This window comes from Fringilla coelebs, assembly GCF_963513975.1.
Source record: "Fringilla coelebs genome assembly, chromosome: 4".
NCBI classification, from domain to species: Eukaryota; Metazoa; Chordata; class Aves; order Passeriformes; family Fringillidae; genus Fringilla; species Fringilla coelebs.
The window spans coordinates 18,997,118-19,021,385 of record NC_140032.1 but is presented as its reverse complement, the minus strand read 5'-3'; the positions used below and the strand labels follow the sequence as shown (position 1 = coordinate 19,021,385).

Below are 24,268 nucleotides of genomic sequence, written 5' to 3'. Positions count from 1 at the left end.
ATTTTAGTTCTAAAATGAGAACATTCAACTAAAAATTTAATTCATTACATGAAAATTTATCGAATATTCTGTGTACTCTATTTACTCTTCACAATAGAATTTAGCACCTGGAACTTTTGTCAGCTTCAATGGAATCTGGACCTTGATAGTTTCCTAAAACAAAAATTACCCTGCAAAATTCCTGCCTACTACCCTATGAAAACAAAATCCAGTGTTTTCCAATTATACAAATGAGTTGCTTCATTAAACTAAAAATTATTTTCTCCTTTTCCTTTCATCAGTTTGCTTGTTGTGCAGCCTGGAATTATAATCTGGGAGGATGAGTATTTTTAGCATAAAGCACATCTCTTGGAAAATCAGCTAAAAATAGGACATACAAGCCTTTCGGATTTGCACTGCACAGATTTAGGTATCAGCAACATCATTCCCCAGATTTGTCTAGGAATACACAGGATGTTCTCCATTGCTGTGTTTCTGGGCTGCCACAGCTCTGTGTCTGAAGTGAGACCTGGGATCCCACTGCTGGTTTGCTCTCAGGTGAGCCCTTTGCTTATTTCAGGGAGTAGTTAAAGAAAACTCCATCATTCAGTAGAAGACAGTAAAAAAAGTAATAAAAAAAGAATTAAAAAATTAGAAAACAAACATTACTTATAGTGACATAAGAGGCAGCAAGATGAAAACTGTCAGCAGAGGTCCTGTGCACAAAAAGTACTTAGGGATCATATTTGGCTAAATACACAGGCATCAGGACCAAGGAAATCAACAGGAATGTAGAAGATGAAGGTGCATGGGAAAAAAAAGTGATTGGATTACTGAATGACTCAAGAAGGAAGGCAAAATTAGGAACCTCTATATAAAATCAAGGCAGGTGAGGTCGTAAGACACATGGAAACATCCAGAAGAATGGCATGAGAAGCTGGCAGAGAAGGCAAGCAGACTGAATCAAGAAATCTAAAGATTGTTAAGAAAACTAATGGGACCTCAAGTCAAAGAACATCCAAAAATAAGCTAATACTCCGGAAGATGCCATGCTTTTTAAAAAAATCAGTTCTAAGTACGCTTGGTAAAGCTCTACTCTCCCACATGTTTGAACAGAGCCCACAGTTCTTTAGCAACATGTTCTGCTCCTGTCTACAAATATTTGCAAAACTCACTGCTTTGCAAAGACAACATTCTATAACAACTTCCAGTTGCTAAATTTATTGGAGTTGCAGAGGACAATATTGTCTATTTAAATGTCTAGCTCTGAGGAAGACAGGCATTGTCATGATTTTACCATATTTTCATAGTTGTCTTTCATTTCTCCTGGTAAAACACTGCAGAACTATACACAGGAGAGTGGAGTAAAAGAACAACATTGCAATCTGTGATCAGCTTCTAAACTGTCAGAATCTACGCAGAAGTCAGCTGGGTACATTTTTATTAACATTCTTTAAAGTGTAGTCTACTAGGTGTAATGAACACAAACCAAATTCACATACTGTATTAGTGCATCAGTCAACAAAAATCTACATGATCTTTTGAAAAACAATTCTTTTTTTACCTTGTATGTATGATTTGGGTGGGGTGGCACTACTGTAAGTAAAGTGCTCCAGTACAGATGTATCTCGGGAAAAACACAGCAATACCTGCAGAAAAGTAAGTCAGCTGATTAACCGGATCAGAGCAATGTCAAACAAATTTAATGTCTTAATTAGCACCTATTAGATGCTATTTAAGAGAGCCAATAAGGTTGAAAGCTCTTCACCACCTTAGCTTGTTTTCCTGCTCAAATTTTCAGGCTCACTTTGAACTTGCTATAATTTCACATTCATGTTCATTTGTTATCAGTTTTATATCCACATTCTTTTACCCTCCTCCTTCCCCCTCGGCAGGTGTTCATCCCCTTCTGTCACAACATTAGTGACTGTATGTGTACCTGGCTGCTTTTACATCTTTTAGACTGCTTTTCAACTCAGTTACTATGACCTGGGGATGTCCTAGTAAGTGAATAAGCAAACTAATAATTTACACTCTTGAATGTGTGCAGCTCTGGAAGAACTTACATTTGCTTTCATTCCCAGGATCTTTACAAAATGTTTGCATGCAATTCAGCTCTTTCAAAAAACAGATTAAAATGCTCACCTTGTATCCTAAAGATCACAAATGCACATCATATAGTCTAAAGTATATTTGGGGTTTATTGTTTACATAAATGAAAAAAACTGTATTCACAGCAACTGAGTATAAAATTAAGCAGTAAAAGCATTCATAGAAAAAAACCACAAGAAAGAATTTCATCCTATCTAGAGTTGTAAAAATGGTAGTAATTAGTACTGTACGTAAGAAACTTTATGTTTTCATGCTCTAAAAGGCTGCACTATGAAGAATGTACACGAGAGGGCAGACATAAGGCAGACTTCAACTCAATGCCGATTTTGACACACCTGAATCCCTCTCTGGGATGGCATTGGGGTTTAAGCCCAGCTGGAAACCAAGCATCACTCAGATGCTCACTCCCCCTCTCCACCCCGGTGGAATGGGGAGGAGAACCAAAGTAAAACTTGCAGGCTGAGATAAGAACAGTTTAGTAAGTAAATAATGGCAAATGATAACAATAATGATAATAAAAGACTAATGCCAGACCCTTCCCAAACCCAGATCAGCTACCCGATTCTGGGTTGCTCCCCCCAATTTCTATAGCAGGTATGACGTTCTGTGGTGTGGAATACCGCTTTCATCAGTCCTGGCTATGCTCCCTCTCAGTTTCTTTTGTGCACCTCATCACTGGCAGAGCATGAGACACGGAAAAAGTCCTTAGTGATAAACACAACTTAGCAGTGTGTTATCAACACCATTATCATTCCCAATCTAAAACACAGCACTGTAACAGCTACTGAGAAGATTTAAATTCTACCCCAGCCGAACCCAGGACACTCTGCTCTTGAAGATTTTAAGAGTTTATTTTAACTGTAGTCAAGGTGTAAAACGAGGAAATGTTTCACTACATAATTTATTGTGAATAAAAATGAATGGATTTTTCCTTCCACTAATTGGTGCAAACATCTTCCCCACATCAGCATTTGTTAAAAGAAAACAAGCAAAATGACACACCTAACTATTATTGCTTTAAATTTATTTTAAGGAAAGCAGGTCATATTTTGACACTTTTTTCTTTTTTGAACCTCAAAACTATTTCTCAAATACAAACATCTTTTAAAAATGAATAATACTTTCTTTATCTCAAACAGTTTAAGCTAAATATTATTTTTCTGCAATACACAGTCGTATTCACAGCTGCCAAAATATCACTGACAATAACAATGCACAGGCAAATGTAATTCTATGTGTATGTTAACTGAGGTGACCGAAAGAGAAACTAATCTGAACAGGACATAAACTATGTTCTCTCGTAGGGGAAAGAATGTAACCTTCATCTGAGGCCCTCTTTTTTAGGAATACAGTGTCCAGTACCAGTATCTGGAAGTCTTTAAATGAAGACTCTTAATAAGCAATAGATTCTAGCTCAAACCTAAGTTATGACTACACACAAAAAACTCTGGGCAACATTCTTCACACATATTCATTCTGCAGGATGTAAGACTAAACTATTCCAATTGAACTTCTGGCCTGAAATAAAGAATTCACAAGTCTACTAATCCATGTGTTATTTTCCTCATTAACAAAATGATAGTGCTAAAGAAAACAATGGCCCTTTTCAAGTACAGAAATATTAACCAAATTCTTGGATATTTATAATCCAACTGAAAAGTAAATCACTGAGGGAAAGAAAAAAAACCCAAAGTCAAAGCTTTTATTGAAAAGAAATTACTTTATTAAAAGTACCTGTATTTTATTTCAATAGTTATGAAGAAGTAATAAAAATAAGGAAACTTAGGGAAAAAGAAAGCAAATATTTTAAAGGAAATAAATTATGCCATTTCAGTGTTTTTCCTGAAAACAGTTGTATGCTACTGAAGAAGTACCAATAATGCAACAAAATACTTCATCATTATTTAAGCCCAGATTTTCTCATTTTGATGGACATTTCATCTGTTCCATAACACACAAAGGACACACTCTGCTCAATGACTTGGAAAACTTAAGAGGCAGTAACTAGTCATAAAAAAAGCCATAAACCCAGTGCAAACCCAGAATTACTGTATCTGGTTTAAACTAACATTTTTATTATCTATCTTATTTAGCCAATATTTAATTCCAGGTATCATATTAAATCAATAAATAATATCCCATATCACAGTGACTCATACTACAAAATTTTTCCAGTGGCTATAGAACAAAATAATTTGGCAGTAAAGCATTTGCAAATTAGGTTGGAAGAGGAAATTATCAAGGAAAATGGATAACTTTTTTCTAGAACAGCGTCTGAGGAATACCACAAAATAGCAATCAAACCTAGAGCAACAAATAATTAGAAGTTTGAGATATTTTCTGCTTCAAAGCCATGCAGTAAAATTAGCCACATAATTTTTCAGAGATTTTTTGGTGAGTCTTCTTCAAACTACTAAAGACAGTTTAGTCATTTTAATGATATTTATTCTGCAGCTATTCTTTTAGTCAGTAGAGATATAAAAAAAGGAAAACATTCAACTGGGTTATATATTGAGAATGACGAGCAAAATCTATGTCTGATGGTCTTAAAACAAAAAATTATATCATATAATAGTTCATACTTCTTCAGAGTTTATAACCCCCTGTCTACTGCAAGTGTCAGTTAATGACTAATTAATGCCATGGTAGTCTACATAACAAATGAAAAACAAACATGAATCAGATTTTCACATCCCAAGATGAAGACACAGTATTAACAGTAATGAAGATCATCTTTGACCATTAAATCAAGAAAAACATGTAAACATGTAGTGAACAAATATCAATGTTTGAGTTGACCTTATTCAGACAGTTTGCAAATTTCACAAAATCACAGAATAACTAGGCTGGAAGAGACCTTCAGGATCATCAAGTCCAACCCATGCCCTAACACCTCAACTAAACCATGGCACTTAGTGCCACATCCAGTCTTTTTTTAAACACATCCAGGGATGGTGACTCCACCACCTCCCCGGGCAGACCATTCCAATACTTTATCGCTCTTTCTGTGAAAAACTTTTTCCTAATATCCAGCCTAAACTTCCCTTGGTGCAGCTTGAGACTGTGACCTCTCATTCTGTCACTTGCTGCCTGGAGAAAGGGACCAACCCCCACCTGACAACAGCCACCTTTCAGAAGTGTAGAGAGTGATAAGGGCACCCCTGAGTCTCCTTTTCTCCAGGTAAACACCCCCAGCTCCCTCCGTCGTTCCTCACTGGGTTTGTGTTCCCAGCCCCTCCCCAGCCTCGTTGCCTCCTCTGGATGTGCTTGAGCACCTCAAGGTCCTTCCCAAACTGAGGGGCCAGAGCTGGACACAGCTCTCAGGGTGTGACCTCACCAGTGCCGAGGGCAGGGGGAGAACGAGCTCCCTGCTCCTGCTGGCCACACTGTTCCTGACACAGGCCAGGATGCCCTTGGCCTCCTTGGCCACCAGGGCTCACTGCTGGCTCCTGGTCAGTCACGTTCAGCCCACCAGCACCCCCAGGTCCCTTTCTGCCTGGGCACTGTCCAGCCACACCGTCCCCAGCCTAGAGTGCTGCAGGGGGTTATTGTGGCCAAAATGCAGCACTTGACACTTGGACTTATTAAACTTCATCCTGTTAAACTCTGCCCATCTGTTCAACCATTCCAGGTCTCTCTGCAGAGCCCTCCTACCCTCCAACAGATCGAAACACGCTCCCAGCTTAGTGTCATGAGCAGATTTACTGATGAAATACTCAACACCCATTTCCATGTCATCAATAAAAATACTGAACAGAACTGGCCCCAGCACAGACCCCTGAGGGACACCACTGGTGACTGGCCCCAGCTGGATGCAGCACTGCTCACCACCACTCTCTGGGCCCGGCCATCCAGCCAGTTCCTAACCCAGCACAGAGTGCTGCTGTCCAAGCTGGGGGCTGCCAGCTTTTCCAGGACTGTGCTGTGAGAGACAGTGCCAAAGGCCCTGCTGGAGTCCAGGTACACAACATCCACAGCCTTTCCTGCATCCACCAGCAGGGTCACCTGGTCATAAAAGGAGACCAGGTTGGTCAAACATGACCTACCCCCCTATGCCTGTGCTGGCTGGGTCTGACACCCTGACCATCCTGTAAGTGCTGTGTGATGACACTCAGTATAAACTGTTCCATGACCTTACCTGGTACAGAGGTCAGGCTAACTGACCTATAATCACCAGGATCCTCCTCCCCACCCTTTTTGTGAATGGGCGTCACATTGGCCAGCTTCCAGTCATCTGGAACCTCCCCTGTAAGCCAGGACTGTTGGTAAATGATGGAGAGTGGCTTTGCAAGCTTGTCTGCCATCTCCCTCATCACCCCGGGGTAGATTTCATCTGGTCCCATGGATTTAGGAACATGCAAGCAGCTTAGCAGTTCTCTGACTGCCTCCTCTTGGATAACAGGGGGACCATTCTGCTCCCTTATACCATCAACCACACCAGGAGGACAGTTGTCCTGAGGACAAGCTGTCTTCCCACTAAAGACTGAGGCAAAGAAGGCGTTAAGCACTTCTGCCTTCTCCTCATCTGCAGTTACTGGGTTCCTTCCCATCCAGTAGAGAACAGAGATTGGTCTTACCCTTCCTTCCTTTTGCCCTTAATATATTTGTAAAAACATTTTTTATTATCCTTTACAAAAGTTGCCAAATTAAGTTCAAACTGAGCTTTGGCCTCTCAAATTTTTTTCCTACATGCCCTAGCAACCCCCTTAAATAATTCCTGAGAAACCTGACCCTCCTTCCAAAGATGACACATCCTCTTTTTATTCCTAAATTCCTTCAAAATCTTGTTTCCCATCCATGCTGGATGTTTGCCTCATCAACTCATCTTTGGGCACACAGGAACAGATTTCTCTGTGCCATCAGGATGTCTGTTTTGAAGCATGCTCACCTTTCCTGGACTCCTTTTTTTTTAGGGCTGCTTCCCAAGGAACTCTCTGAATAAGTCTCCTAAATACGTCAGAGTCTGCCCTCCGGAAGTCCAAAGAAAGAGTCTTACTGATGTTCCTCCTAATTTCATCAAATATTGAGAACTCTATAATTTCATGATCACTGTGCCCCAAGCAACTTCCAACCACCACATCTCCCACCAGCCCATCTCTATTTGCAAACAACAGGTCTAACACAGTCCCTCCCCTGGGGGGCTCACTAACAACTGTGACAAAAAGCTCTCATCCATACCCTCTAAAAACTGCCTGGACTGCCTCTTTTCCGTTGTATTAAGTTCCCAGCAGATGTCTGGTAGGTTAAAGTCACCTACAAGAACAAGGGCTGGTGATCCTGAAACATTCTCCAGCTGCTTATAGAATAAGTTGTCCACCTCTTCTTCCTGGTTGGGTGGACGATAACAGACTCCCAGTAGGATGCAGTCTTGTTGGCCTTCCCCTTAATTCTTACCCATAGGGACCCAGAAACAGTTGTGTGACGGAAGCAATCCTATAAGTAGCCATACCAGTCACTACCTTAGTCAGAAACAATGTCTTTCATTTAAAAATATGTCAATGCTTACTGCAATAGGTCACTGTAAAGCAAGGGGGTATTTTAATTGGACCTTGAATATACTTCTCATGACCTAATTTTTCTGTACACAACTTTTAATTGTACAGCAAAGCTGCAAAGGGGAAAAATATGGCTGACTTTGTATTTTCCAGCTTAGTGCACTGGAAAGACATTGTGTATGGTCCTTCATAGCAGGAGTGTTAGAAGCTTGCCCTGCTTCTAAAAAGGGCAAGCTGTGTGTCCAAGACTGCTATTCAGAAGAGAAAGTATATGCAGTAAATAGATGTATCTGTCCCACTGTACTCTGCCTTACAAAGGCAGTTCTCACTCCAAAGATGATATAATCCTACAGGAGTGTACCTCCTAGGTTTTCTAATCCAAAAATAGTTACATACCTGATATAAATAATCCTCAAATACAAAATAGTAGTCATCATTGCTTGCTGTCAGCTTTACATCCTGTAATAAAAAAATACAAGACTTTGAAGTCAAAAGACCTCTCTTCAGACTCCCATGGAGGCTAAACTTAACATGGTGATAGAAGACACTGTTTCACTTTCATTCAAAGAACTACAGCTAAGCTTAGACTTCACATTGTAAAATTTAAAAATGCTGTATTAACTTGATTAAGTATTCAGAGTTGAAACTTGCAATAGAAGCAGTCATACCCTGTTGGTTCTTTCTCAGAAACCCAGTTACTCATTCAAATGAAGATATTCCTTTATGACTTAACAGTTCAACTCAAATGTCTTACACAAGAGACAACACAGGCACAAGGAATAAGTTCACAATAATGAGTTCACACTAATGATTTTTACACTCCTCAAAACCATACCATCTAGTATTTTTTTGTTAAAAAACCAACAACAAGATACAAGTGTAATAAGCACATAAATCACTCACTGTTTAGTGAATTACTTACTTTGTAAATCAGGCTGTCCACTAAAAGGTTGTGTTGAATCACATTTGATTTAAGCTGTTCATAATACAAGATGTCCTAAAATTAAGAATATTACCATCATCTGTCTGAAACATGACCTGAATTTATATTTAAAGTAAAAAAAAAATTTTTCAGCAATTCCAAAAAAAGAAGCATGTGTTCGACTGAAAAAAAGCAGTGCATATTCATAAAGCATCTATCATGGTTTATGTCCAAAAACGTGTTACATTTCTTATGTTATTTAAATTTTTTTCAGTTATAAAACAAAAATCTTACCATTTTTATCTGATTCAGCATTTCTTCTTTGTCTGCTAAATTTTCATGTAACATTGATTTGTAAACTTTTTCTCCCTCAAAAATATGTTTCATTTTTATACAGACTGCAGGTTTTCTGAAAATTATAGGTGGTATAAAAATACCATACCTCCAAATATACTTCTCTTTCCAAACAGCAATTAAGTGCACTTCAGGATTGCAGTGAGCAGCCTTCTTGACCTTACAGAGCCACATCCCAAAACATTCATATTGTATCCACTTCAGAGCATAAAGGAGCTCTAAAAGGAGCTCATGGGCAAGAGAAACAGTATCTTTCAGCAGAACCCAGCAAAGCTACTTTCAGCAGAATCTGGATATTCACCTTCTCTGAAATAAAGGTTTGGATTACTCAGCAATGTCTGTGCTGGCACAGTCTACCTGTGTCCGGGCATGAAACCCCTGGCACTAGAGCTACACTCTCACTGATGAAATGTTGGCAGGTCATGATCCATTTTTAGTCACCTTTGCCATGTGACTGCACTATTGCACTTGCCTCTCAATCTAACAAGGACAAAACAAATACCTAATCAGATTACATAAAGTGAAAACAGACAAAAGAGTTAAAGGAAGACCCTCCGGTGAATTCTTGAAGAAGGTCCAAAGGAGAATACTCCTTTTACCAGAGATCTGTGAAATCTGTTTGTAAAGTACATCCTTCTGCAGACAAAGATGAGGACAGTCTGTTACTGTAACTGAGTTTTCTGATGTTTGAATGGTACAGTGGGGTCCTTTGCCTACTGATCCTAATCTCAAAAACTCTTCTGATAAGGCAGATATACATAATGTCCCATTATGAACTTGCCACCTCACCTATTTATTAAGTTTTTAAACCTTGGAAACTACATTCAGTAATACCCATAGCAAAGGAAACCATTACTGATTTTTCCATGCTGGAATTTTCAGAATTAAGATTTTCCACCTATTAACTCAATAAACTTAGAGAGGGAAGAAAAAGCCTATCAGATAATGAACAAACTTCTTTCCTAAGCACTGTTTCAGTAGCATGCAGAGACTAAACAATTCTGCAACACTATGAATAGAAGGAAAAAAAATTAAACAGATTCTCAGTAAGTGTGTACCATCCATTTTGTGCAATGAGACAGACATCCCACAGGAAATAACTGTGATTCTGTGATTCAAGATCATATGATTAAAATATATATATAGCAAATTGGACTGTTTACACAGACAATATTAACTGTGACACTGTTCACCTTCAAATGTTTGTCTTTGCAACCTTAAAAAGGTTCTTTTAGCACAGTTCCTCTAAAGTGTACCATTACAAATGAAAACTGAGAAACAATTCATTGTCAGGCAATGTGTTTATATATTTCTAAATAATCCTGCATACTGAGCTCACAGTTTATAATTTTTATTATTACAATGCTAGATTGCTAGCATCATTCCTTGCTTGGCTGTATATTAGCTTTATACAAAGGCTGAGCTTTACTGAATAAAATTGTCCAAACAACAATATTGGATGCTAGCACACACAGTGCTGCCCATACCAAACCCTCATAATGTTTCACATCAAAGAAAGGAAATTCACAGTTCATGTGATTTAGAGATTCATACAACTATAAATGTAATAGAACCTAAATTGCAAATCAGAAATATTACAGCAAGGAATGTCTGCAGACAACTCAACTCCAGCAGAGAAACTATTCACAATAGGTAGAGAAAAGGAGTGTTAGATAAATACATAAAGTCTGTATGAAATTCAGCACATCATAAAACAGCTACATGTATACGGAAACTGTTTTGCTATACTTCACAAAAAAGAAAGCCATGTATTCATTCTATGCAAGAAGAACATCTCAGGGTAGCATTTTGGCAGTAGTCACAGCTTACTTCTGTGTAAGAAACATTAGTTAATGCACTGCTTAAACTGAACCACGGCTATTCATCTTAGAGCTGTGGTATTCCACGTGCTGTTCTACCTGATCCACAGGCACTCTGCTAGGTCTCATGCAAAAACCTGATCTTTTAAACACATGTACTCAAAGTCCATAAAACAACTTCAACTTAGAACCCAGGATAAAAAATGCTATGCAAAAATAGTCTTGGAAAAGAAGACAGAAGATTATGACAGCTGTTACATTAGAACAGTTTCAGTTTTGCATGAAGAAAAACATTCACACGCACTTGCCTCACAGCTTAAATTATTTTTTTCAACATAGTGTATCTTGTCCCGACTTGATAACCTCTGTTTTCTATAGGGACTGAGGGTGCATTTTGTATTTCACTGTTTTTCAATCCTTTATTTCAACAATCTCAAAGTAGTAGACTAATTTCTCAGTCTGCATCACTTTATCCACCCTTGTCACTTTGTCTCATTGTTATCTCTATCATTTTCTAGCCACTTGCCCTCATCTTTCTACAGTTCCTTCAGCATCATCACAAAGTATTGTCTCACCACTAACTCCTTGTACAATCTACTCAGTTCAGTCTCAAGGCTCTGGATCTGGCAGAATGTCTCTTAAATGAAAATTTCTACTGCACTCGGAATAATGTATGTGTTTAAAAGAGTTTGTTTTTCTTTTTCATCTATAGCTGACAAGTATCATTTGCTAAGTGTGCAAAAAATTATCACAAGGTAAATTATTATGTACATATAAAAGCCTCACATCAAAGTTTCCCCAATTATGCGAAGACCTTTAAGAGGGATTTAACTTTTTAAGTTATATTAAATATAATAACTATGGCATAGCTTCAGATATGGCAAAAATTTCATTGTTGAGGACTTGCATCAAATATAAGGTACAATGCAAAACTGTTGCAGTACAAGGGAACATAGAAACAATCCACATCTTACTAGCTCCTCTCAAAGTCTTTTTGATTGTACCTATGCAGAGTATATGCCATAATACAAAAACAAATTATAAGATATGTAAATCCATATGATGACAGGGTCAAACAACCAGGAAGAAGATATAACACATCTTTTTATAAAACTTAGCAAAGATATGAGCAGCTCAGTCTTCTTCCCAGGTATTTTTTCTTCTCCCTTCCAAAAAAATCAGCATCATATAGGAAAATCTCAGGCAAAAATTTCACCACAGCAGAGAGCTTTTTAAATCATGAAATGTTTATCAGTTTCTGTAACAACTCAGTAGAGCATTTCTATTTTGGAAAACACATCACTAGAAGATATCTGCTTGCACTTTTGTGTTCTCACCTTGTCTTCACATTTTACTCTCCCTTCACTACTTACCTCTGGCTGATTAGAAATGTTAAGAATGAGAGCCCACAGATCAGCTCGGAGTGCTGTTGGACATCCCTGACGAACGTACTGCTGAGCTGCAGCACTATCTTGCTCTGCTAAAACTGCAATAAACAAAGCATGTAATGAGTTGATGCAGTGTAAGACTTCTATCAAATACCTTAATTTTTAACTTTAAAAACTGGCTTATCATGCTGTAAGCATTAGCTAATAGGAAAATACTGAAAAGATCTCGTTTCCACAATGCAACTTTTAAGTAATTCCTTGGGAAACAAGGCAATTGGTACTAATCAGCAAGGCTGTATTACATTCTGTCATAAAATAGCACTTAGTATGTACACATGACTATATCAAGGCTGGTTACAGCTACTAAGCTGTCATCATGCAGAACAAGCAGCCAAAATATTTATAGCACAAAATACTTCTGGTTTAACTATGAGTGGTATCTCAGTTCAAATAGGAGACTGCCACTCATTCTGGCTTTTTTTGTCTTCTTTCTTTCCATGTTAACCATATGAGCATCTTCACAGATAACTGGGGCAGAATTTTCCATTCCAGAGTGTACTGTCATGTTCTCTCATTATTGCTGTATTTACTCTAGAGGACAAAGACCTCAAAAGATGTTGGTTTGCCTTCATATTGACATAAAACAAATACTCTGCTGCTGACAGGTTTGCTTATTTCGGTCACAGTTGTGAAGCTTTAGGCCCTCTGTCACAAGGGCCTCATGCTGAATACAGTACTGTATATACCATAGAACAGATTATCTCATTCCCTACTTAAATCTACAAACTTGAAAGACACACATTTTCAGCTATTGTAATCTGGTAAAAGTGTTCCTCACCAAGGGTGTGTGATTAACTGTACCCTGATACCCAAAATGTCTTTCACAAAAGAGAGAGTTGTGAGAAATTTCTGTGTTATTATCTAGACATTACATAGGTATTCAACTGCTACTTGGAAGTTTCCAAATCCACTTCCTCTAATTTTTCTGAAGTGTCTATGAAACAGCTTGCTTTTCTGTATCTCATTGAATTTGATATTCACAATTTCTGCTCTGATATGACTTAGAAAGATGAGGTTTGGAATTAAATATCTATCTAATTGATTTTTCTTTCCTTCCCTTTTTGCTTAAATACTGAATAGACCAGCTTGCCAAATATTTGTTTAACTTGCAGAGCTCTAACACAGACATTTCTATGATCCTTTGTTCCTGCATGAAGAGGGCAAAAAAACCCCCATTCCTACATTCCCCACAGAACTTCAGAAATACTGTGATTCATCTTGGCATCCAAGGGTATTTACCTTATTTTTCTTACTGACATAGAAAATATTAAGAAGTACTTTTGGTATATACAAGATGGGTTTTACTAAACACCATAAAATAAAATCCTCAGACTTGGCAATACTTCTAATATAAAAGCAAAATCAGTACCACAGTGGCAAACAAAGTCATAACTAACACCTGTCAGAGCATGCAGCAGGACTGCCACTGAATGAAAAGAGATTTCAGTTTTTGGTGAAGGCACTTACATATTTACAAAATTTATAGTCTTTGAATATAGGAAAAGCTAAGGTATTCTCTAGAACAGAGCTGCTCAGTATATATATATATGACAAATACGAATGACAATGTGGAGTTGAATGAATGGCTCAAGAAGTCTAGAAAATATCATTTATTTGGAAGAATGGGAAAAGAAGAGAGGTGGACAGTACCTAATGAGTTGCTCTTGGATTAGAAAATTAACAGTGCAGGACAGAAAGATTACAACAAAAGAAGAAGAAAGAAAGAGAGAAAGATCATTGTTTTGTTACTGCAACAAAAAAATGATGATGAAGCACTTTTGGGACAGTATCCTGCCAATTTTTTCCTTTGGTGCTAATGTTCAGCAGGAATCAGAAGAGACAGTAATGAGTAAATATTGGTGTATTTCAACCATTCCTTGTATGCTTCTTCTATAAGCAAACTTAAACTATTAAATTATTACTTCTTTTAACTTCCCCTTCCTTTTGTAGGTTATTTCTTAACCTACAAAAACAATCCTGGAACTTTTCAGAAACAGCAGTATAAAGAGACAAGTAAGTGCATATTCCATAGTGGCTAATATGGAATACTAATACTAATTGCTAATACTGCAATATTCTGCAATTGCAACTGATTATTAAAAAGACTATTCTGACACAAAGGCATAGATCCCATTACAATAATGAGATCTTTGTGGGCAGAGAAGGGTCTCCACAGAATTTTGATTTTAAACTGAAATTCAGTAGTGGAATAAGTTAAGTTGCCACCAAAAAGATGTCTATGTCTTCCTATTTTTTTAATTGAAATACCTGTGGAGCTTTTTATCTGGTAGCTACTGGTAGACTGCAAATGTTTGCATTTCTGTCCCTGTCTAAATGATAACAGTATTAGTGACTGTCTATCTAAATTACAATGGTATTACTGATAATGCTTTGTGCCAGTCTAAGTTCTTAAAATTCTAAGAGCTACATACAAATACAAATTTACTAAATGCATTCTTAACTACTCAGAGTTTATTACAGATAAAAACAGATCCATACCTTTCTGCCCAACACGTACATGTTCATTTTCAAAGAACTCTAGAAAATAAAACCACAGAACAGCATGGCAAAAAATAAATGAAAAAAACACCCCAGTGGATAATGTGTGTCGTATTTTTAACACACATCATTACATTCAGTTGCTATTTACTGCTAACACCACTAAAAGTTAACCCGCACTAGAGAGTCAAAGTTCTTTTTCAAAAACTAATTTGTGTTTCAAAAACACAAATATCAAAGCAGCACTACATTAAATGATTTTCAACTAGGCAAGTTTCCATTTAAAAAGAAAAATCTTGTGATACTCTAGTGATTTCCATTTTTATGCGGAAGGACCATCTTAAAACCTCTTCCTACAGCAATAGATTCATACATGGAAAACCAACAGAGATTATACACTATTTAAATCACTGAATAGTAATATATGGATATGTCCTGTAATATTTTGACAACAGTTATTTTAAATGTTTTTATGTATATCTGTATAGATATATAAATACACCTATGTGTTAGCTGGATTAACATTTACTGATAATGTCTGTATTTCTGGAAACAGGCAATGTGCTTCTCTAGATCCTGAAGAAACTTCTCCAAATCTGACTCTTCATATAGTCAATGTTTTTTATTATTAATTATATTTTACTATGAAAACAATCGTAATTACAGAGCAAATATTTATAGTTTACTATTGCAAAAATACATTTTTTTTTTAAATTTTGAAGGATTCTACTCATTAGTGTTCTGTTTGAATGACTGGAGCATGGCGTTAGCTTACCAGGAGGCACTTGTGCTGAATCATCAATACCTAGCTGTCCTATATTTAAGCCCAGTTCACTAAAGTCTTCTTTCTGAAAAGAAACAGAACCACAAGAAAATAATTAATATGTTTAATTCTCTAAATCACTTGAGATTTCTTCTGAAAGGCTTAATGTGAGTATTTGCTGAACCAAATTAAGTTCTTCTAAATGCATATATTTGAAAAAGAATCTCACATCAATTCTTAATCTGGTTTTAGTTATAAGCCCCAGTTAGCATGTCAAGTATGATCTACATCTGGATGTAGTGAAATGGTGAATGAAAGATCAGGTTAAGGATCTCTAACCTGATCTCCCATCTCTTTTCCAACCCAGGTGAAGGTTTTTCTACTAGCATATAATCTGCAAGAGCCTCATCAGTGAAGCATTTAGAAAAACTCTCCCAGATAATACTCTAGTACTCAAATATTTATTTTCATTTACAACCTTACAACAAAGGGATTTAAAATTATATTGAAAAGAAAGTCAGAAGCTAACTCGTTGTCAGGCTACTGATCTTGTACAGAATCTGCAGAACTGAGATGTGCTACAAATTTGAAGTTTCTTATACAGAAGAAAAAAATTTAAGTGAATAACATGTACAAAAGTGCATTTTTGGCACAAATTAAACCTGTGTGGCATAAAATGAAAAATTCTCTACTGGCAGGAATTTTACTGTTTATGTTCTATTTTTCATTAAAAATATTTTTAATAGAACTTCTTTATGCTCTGTATTTTAACTACATATTTAGATTGATTTTCACTTTCAAAAGGAAAAATTTATGATAATACTAATATTTATTTTTATTAGTTAGAATCATAAGAATCATATTAGTTTCATAAGAAAGAAAAAAAAAAACTCTTACAGAAACCTCTTATAAGAAAAAAATATACTTACCAATTCTGGAATATCTTTAACTTTTAAGGGAACCTGAATTAGTCCCAGATGATTTCTGAAACTAGGCTGCTCTCCGTTTTCATAATTTGGGTTTCGAAGATTCATCAGTACCTTAAAGATTGTAGCTCTGTCATTTCTTGCTTACATTCAGAACTCTTCTGAACATCATCAGTGTTACAAACACTACATTCAGCATAAAATCATTTTCCACAACTTTATATATATATATATATATACACACACACATATATACACACATATATATACATATATACACAAATTATCAAATTATATCTCAACATTTTCAAAATCAAGAAGTATTGAAATTTTTAAGGAAGGTAACATAGTCTACTTTGAAAAGTCAGCTCAATAAAAAAGCAGAAATAATTTTTAATATACACAATTAATTGCTGACTACATGTCTTGACTGAAATTTACTTCCTCATTTAAGCTATACCAACAGCATATTTGTGATGGCTACAGTATCCAGGATATTTTTCAGCATTACTTTTCTCTGAAAGAATTTTTATCCATCTTACACAGGCAATCTTACAGATCTTCCAATAAAAGTGCTACATAACTTGGTACTAAAATAATTCTTTATCAAATAATAATATCTCAAAATATCTTCTTTCATCTAAGAAAAAGAAATTACAGAATTGAAAAGTTAAAGCAAATATAATTTAAAGGACAAGGAATCATTTCAAGGTAAGTAACTGCAATCTATAAAGGAATTTACAGTCTCTTACATACTGTTATTCCAAGGTATAAATTTTTATATGTTGTTGAACTGCAAAGATTCTTTCTGACATGAATTTCCAGCTCCTATGAAATTCTCTCATAATATTGTACCTCTACAGTTCTCACTCTTGTAAGTATTCTAATACCATATAATCTCACAGTCAGACTTGTTAATTTAAAGAAACTGCAAACTCTGGAAAGAAAACAGCATAAAAGAAAAAGAGTGTGATCATGCGGGCTACTGAATAAAGGTAAAAAAAGACGGATTTATTTACAGATCCCAGATTAAAAATACATCATGGCTGTCAGTAAAATGATGGAAAACAAAATAAATAAAACATTTTCAAGATTATTTTGATTAATGTACAGAAGGAGTGATATGTAATACATACTGTTTTACTGTGATGGTCTGTGCCTGAGTCACAGAAAATCATGAATAATACTGACATTTAAGGCTTTAAAGATTCCATAGTCGCCAATTTTTTAATGGTCCAGTTTGATTACATACAAAAGCCCTGAAATTCTACACAGTCCTGTTTCATGTTTGATTTTTTACAACCTAGATGACCTACAATTACAACTGCATACAAGTTTACAATCTACTATCAAACAGTCTATTAGTTTCACATATTGTGATTTATGAGCTTAATATATTGGAATTGAAAATGTAAAATGGTTTACAAAATCCCTTGAGAATCGCTCTCCAAGGAAAAAAAGTCGGGCCCAAACTATGCTTCAGATGCTCAAGAGAAGTTTATCACAGGTTCAATTTGAAACTGCAGTTAAAAAAGGGACAATAGCGTTTTGTTTTGTAAACCAAACATGGATTCATAAAAACCATGCCAAATTTCACTTGCTATAAATAATAACTAGTATGAAACACACTTAGCAATTATTTTTCCCACTTAATTTAAAAGACTATGATGGATACAAGCCAATGGCTGAGTATTGTTTTATAAAGGCTTACCTCAAGAAAATCTTTAGGTGCATAAACAGGCCGGAAAAGACTTAGATCTGAAGTAAGATTTCAATGACACTATGTTAAAACCAAAAGATCAAAAACACATGTGCCATATTTATAACACAATCTAGCAATTTAAATAACAGATTAGAGCAAAGATCAAAATAACATCCTCACAAATATCATGGCAACAACTACCACATATTCTCTCATGATTATGCTACTGATAATTGTCTTATTTTTTTTAACCTCAGATAAATGAAGAGGAGGATGCTCTTCAAGTTCTCTTCCAGACCAAACCATTCTATGATTCTATGAAGAGAACAGTAGTATCACAGGAAGCTTTTACTTAATCCTCATAAGTGTTTAGACTGAATCACTCTTAGACTTAGGAAAGATATGATTTTCAAAAGCAGGGTATTTTTTAACAGCTTAGATTATTGAATTGCACACATCGCTGCCAAATGAAAACTGGGGAGCAGTACAAAAAAATCCATGAAAAGTGTTTGCCACCAGAGAGATGATACAAACCAGCACCTCTGCAAAATCCTTTTTAAGGAACTTGGCTATGAACCAGCATGAGAGTTAGCCTTGCTTTCCCCAAGCATATCACTGATTATTCTGCCCAAGAGTTATTTTTACCTTTTGTCAAGAAAACATCTGAGCTTAGTTCCACAGTTCTCAACATTTTTTGTTAGCCTGAGTTTACAATAAGAGGAGCTGTCTTCTAGTTGAATAAATCTCTAGAGCACTGGAATATGGAATATGACACAATAACCTCTCAGTAATGATTCAATGTTAGTACAATAACTCGAAACAAAATAAGGAAATAAGTATTTATATTTGCATAATGACACATTGCAAATGAAAGAAAGACCAAAATCAATTTGCCTTGAAGAGATTAGATTAACCTTTGGCTGGTAAGTAAGATGTGCATCCTTTCTTTCTATGTACAAAAATTTAATGCATGTAAATTTAGTTGACCTTACCTGGCTCATCAGTTCCCATTTCATTCCATTTATTAAGCAATTCTTTTTGTTCATTTGCAGGCCTCTGAAATACACAAAAAAGTGTACCTTCTTTTTTTTTAACAGAATGAATAAAAACATGCTTATTTCAAATATGTATTTATTTCAACTATACATTAATGCAATGCTTTACAAAATAGCAATACGAACTTATTTGCTAACAAATTATCCCTAGCCTGAAGGTACATCACACACTGGGAAAGCCCAAGTTCAGTTCCTGGAAGGAAAGAAGCCCATTAAATAGTTTCAGGTGCTTAGTAATGAATTTAGGATATTTAGTACTCAGTTTTGTGTTACTGAAGATTTACTGCCCATTCCATAGAGCTGTTGGACTCTTATCAAATTCCTATCCCTGGCAGCCATGAAAACCAAATACAGCAGCATCCTTTAGCTCATGATGAACCACAGAGGTTTTGCCACCTATCACAGAAGTCAAACAGGGAAATTAACAAAACATGCTAAAGTTACTCCCTAATTCCATGATCTTTAAAATTAAAGCCTCTATATTAATTAAACACCCCCCCCCCAAAAAAAAAAACCCAAAAAAACCACAACAAAAAAAAAAAGACCAGAATGAATGACAAACATAATCAGCAATGTACCAGTATCTCTCTCTCTCCTTATGTACCAGTTCAACTACCACCTTCTGTGCACACAAAGCACATTTGTGTCGAATAGTTATACAGTTGAGTCTGCACACAAAATACTGTTATGAGCAATAAACACATTCCAACATGCTGCTCCCTCAAGAGGATAACTACTGCAACAGCAAAGTGGAATATCGACCTGGAGCATTCATTTTCTCCCAAGCTGAGCTGACACATTCTCTGCCACCATCTCTGAAAATTATTCTGCATCAAAATTATTTAGATACTGAACCTGCAGCTCTTGATAACCAGGTCTAAAATGAAAATTACATTACAAGTGTGCAAGATGAGGCTTAATTTGAGAGAAAATGTCAGTTTGAAAACAGAAAATTAACAATACGTTACCTTCTGCGCTAGTGGGATATTGAGTTCTGTGCACATGCTGTTCAGACTTTTCAGAATTCGCTTCTCCCAACTTCCCTAAAATACATCACAAAAGATAAATTATAAGGAATTTATTTTTCCTGAAAATTGAATTTACTATGCAATAACACGCAGTTTTTTGAAGTCAGATATATATAAAAAGATAGCAAGAGTTACTGACTGACACCTGCAAACATATGAAGAGAATATTTATATACTTCTTTCCATGGAAACAATAGATCAAACAGATTTAATTCTTTACAACACAAAAAAAGAATTAGAAAATTTAGTTGTTCATATTTCACATCTTTTAAAAAGCATGTATTTTACAATTACTGATTTTTATATATACTTAATGATCAAGCTTCTTTATAGATCAATATTTAACACATTTTTCAAACAATTATAAAGATCAATCAACTGTGCACAGCAAACTGTGCACACCTTCTCCACTTTGGGGCCTGAAGAGACTGGCAGTCTTTCTCCACAAAAAATATCTCAGATGTTGTCAGAAATTAAGGAAAGTTAGTAATCTGTATTCTGTAATGCTTAAAAAAATAGTTTTTCTAACACAATGCTCAGGAAATAGTTGTCTAATCGGAGAAAAACGGAAGTAGACAATACTTCAGTGGCCAGTGGACAGCTTAAAAAGCAACCAGATTCTTCTGGCAATTGCATTAGGCTTCAATAGTGCCTACTCCATGGCCAACTCCTCTGAAGTTAATGCCAATTAGTAATGACTTCCTTGTCACTGGACTTGGTACTTTGCTTCCGTGATTACAGCACCACTGGTGGGTTTTATACTTAATTTAGTTTTCTGTGGATGACAAGCCAGACCTCAATCACATGAATGCAAAGACTCCTCTGAATTTCATTTAGTTCTATTTATTGCTTGTAATTTGCTCTATACGCAAATTTTACAACAGTTAGTTACTGTTTAACCATGCTTCTCAAAGTTCTGCCCGAGCGAGGCGGCAGTTTATTAGACATGAAGCAAATGAGAGGAAGGGCAGTTTAAAAAAAAAATTAAAATCTTGTCTATAGTTGTTTCATTTTAGCTTTCATTTACAAGGTAATTTTCAAGATCCTCTCATACCTTTTTCCATCAAAAAAGTTGCAATCTTTCACCAGAAATTTTTCCTCACAATCAAGTCATCCCTTCACTTTGTTCTGCGTAAACAAAACAGATCTGAGTTTTGAATGTAAGGAATGTTTTCCAAATTGCATACTTTTTACCATACTCTGTAAAATATTTTTCTTTAACTGTATTATCATATTTAAATCCCCTTCAAATGCTGCAGTTACACAACACCATGTCACAAACTGGTTCATCTCTCACAAAGTGGTAGTATCAAGCCTTTACTATTTTGCCAAGAAGTGAGGTTTTGTTGCTAGAGAAATAAGAAATGAGAGAGCACAAATATTACTAGGTCATATAGGATAAGGAAGTGGAAATGGAGAACACACAGGTAGTAGCAGGAAAAACAAAGTTAAAGGTAAAGTCTTTTTTGGTAAAAGCATGGTCTAGATCAGATAGCTCAGCTTCGTGTCCAGCCAAATCCTATGTGTCCAATGTTGTTTCCCTTAGATTATCCCAATGGCTAATTGCTCCCTATGCAAAAAATTTTCTTCTTCTGTCCAATCAGAATCTCCCCAAGAGTAACTTGTACCCATTATTGCTCATCTTTTCCCGTGACTCTTGTAAAAAGGAGACTCCATTTTCTCTGTAGCCACTCTTTAAATACTGGAACAAAGTCTCCCCTAAGCCTCCAGTTCTCAAGGCTGAACAAACCCAGCTCTCTCAGCCTTTCCTCACACGTCAGGCTTCCCAGTTCTTTGAATATCTCTGTGGCCCTTCTCTGGACCCTCTCCAGTCTGTCCACATCCTCTACTGTACAGTGGGGACCAAAACTGCACACAGTACACCAGATGTGACCTGACTAGCATTAAATAGAGTGGGACAATGACTTCTTTATATCTGCTGGTGATGCCCACATTGATGCAGCCCAGCATCCTGTTGCCTTTCATTGATACAGCAGCACACTGTCCACTCATACAGAGCTTGCTGCCCACTAGCTCCTTCAGGTTCATTTCCTTCAGGCTGCTCTCCAGACAGGTAGGGGCTCCAAGCCTGTGCCGCACTCTGGATTATGTTTTCCTATATGCCAGACCTTACATTTGTGTTTTCACATCATAAGTCTCCTGTTAGCCCACTCTTCCAACATATTCAAGTTTTTCTGCACAGTGACTCTCCCTTCTGATGTGGCCACTTGGTTTGGTACCATTGGTACCATCACTTCATGATATCATCAAAATTAAGGGAGGACAGGTGGAGGGTGCATAGGCAGGGGAATGGCAAAGATATGCTTAAAGATATGAAAGCTACAAAAGAAAAAGAGACAGATAGAAGCTTTGCAAGACCAAGAACCTTCTAATTCCAAGGAGCAAAGGAGATCAACACACTTGGTGTGACTGACAACTGCTACACCAGACATTAATCCGCTCACTGCACTGGGGATACAACAATTGGTAATAAACCATTTATACTCAGTCATAAACTGCGACATAATTCATCTTTCAAGACCCAGTAAAAGATAATCAAATAAATGCAAAAAGACAAAACCAAAGTGAAGGTTATGCAGCCTTTCCAAGCAAGATACCTCTCCAGGACGGCAGGTACCTAAAGTGAGCAGAAACGGAATGCACTGTTCTTGACTGAAATAAAAGGCAGAGGGAAGAGGTCATAAAGCCATTTTATTGATGGGAACAATACATTTAACAAGATGATTCCTGCAGTCTAACAAAGAAATGCAACACTAAGAAAACACACTATTAGATTGCTATGGTTACAATTATTCAGTAAAATAGCTGAAACTGAGGAAGGAAGCATTGCAATTTGGAAACAATTTCATAGCATCACAGAATGGTTTCTAACACCTAAAGACCACACTTGAAGGGAGGGAGAAGGATTATTAACAAGGGCATGCAGTGATAGGACAAGGCGGAATGGATTTAAACTGAAAGGGTAGGTTTACATGAGATAGAAGAAAGAAACTCTTTACTGTGAGGGTGGTGAGACATTGAACAGGTTGCCCAGAGACATTGTGGATGCTCTATGCCTGAAAGGTTCAAGGATGGGTTGGATGGGGCTCTGAGCAACTGTTTGTAGTGGGAGGTATCTTTGCAAGGGAAGGTTGAAACCAGATCTTTAAGGTCCCTTCCAACCCCAACCATTCTATCATCCTATGACTTAGATAGAAAAGGATAAAGAAATTGTCAACAAACTTACAACAATGGAAACAGCATCTTAAATGGGGCCTGTAGCTAATAAAAATAGAATATGACAAATATGGAGGACATTTTTTTATGAGGACAAATTTTGATGATAGCACAAAATATTTTTTTCCAACTGCTGTGATGCTAAATGGAAATAAAGTAAAAATAAAAAAAAAATCTACCTACAAATTAAAAAAACCCCAGTCTTTACTGTCAAAACATTAATTAGATTTTCAATACCTATGAAAGCAAATTGCTACGTTTCACTTTTATCTCTCTCCCAAAAGGTATTAGCAACCTGTACACTTGTATTTTAGCTACTTCCAAATATTTTAAACAAACAAAATCATTGCAACACTGGCTTTGTATGCTTTTTATATTGTTTATTTAATCAAAAAGAGCAACAAAACAAAACCTAGTTGTGATTCAATTGCTCTGATGATGCTTGTTTTCTTACAGGCCCATTATCTACAGTGATAAATGTGTGTCACCTTGAAAATCAAACACTTGCATGTATCTCAGTGGTTTTAGAAAAGATCATGTTAGTTCTCTAACTGTGCATTTATTATTATTTCTCAACTACGATAATTTACCAGTATTTCTCCAGGGAAAGGGTTTACAAGTCTTTATCAAAGAGCTGTATTTCAAGAAAGAGTTTGAAAGACCATCATACTGGTTTGGCTGGGATAGAGTTATCTTTCTTCCTAGTAGTTGGTATGGTGCTTTCTTTTGGATTTGTGATCAAAAGGATGTTGATAAAACACAAATGTTTTAGCTATTGCTGAAAAGTGCATACATAGCTTCAAGGTCTTTCTAATGCTTCCCCAACAGCAAGGAGGCTGGGAGTACACAAGAATTTGGGAGGAGACAGAGCTAGGACAGTGACCTCCAGTGAGCAGTGGGATATTCCAGACCGTACAACATCATGTTC

General features: G+C 36.4%; 1 protein-coding gene across 2 annotated transcripts in view; it reads right to left on the bottom strand.

Annotated features, from left to right (window-relative positions):
• The window catches only part of TBC1D19 (TBC1 domain family member 19), a 47,151-nt gene that overhangs the window by 8,820 nt on the left and 14,063 nt on the right, over window positions 1–24,268 (bottom strand). For both annotated transcript variants that reach the window (XM_084204711.1, XM_084204712.1), the window contains exons 5-14: window positions 20,044–20,118; window positions 19,013–19,076; window positions 18,030–18,076; window positions 16,322–16,432; window positions 15,405–15,477; window positions 14,630–14,668; window positions 12,056–12,168; window positions 8,509–8,583; window positions 7,983–8,045; window positions 1,544–1,628 (exon numbers count right to left, since the gene is read on the bottom strand). In XM_084204711.1, the coding sequence (XP_084060837.1) occupies window positions 1,544–1,628; window positions 7,983–8,045; window positions 8,509–8,583; window positions 12,056–12,168; window positions 14,630–14,668; window positions 15,405–15,477; window positions 16,322–16,432; window positions 18,030–18,076; window positions 19,013–19,076; window positions 20,044–20,118 (745 nt within the window). The remainder of the gene's footprint in view (window positions 1–1,543; window positions 1,629–7,982; window positions 8,046–8,508; window positions 8,584–12,055; window positions 12,169–14,629; window positions 14,669–15,404; window positions 15,478–16,321; window positions 16,433–18,029; window positions 18,077–19,012; window positions 19,077–20,043; window positions 20,119–24,268) is intronic.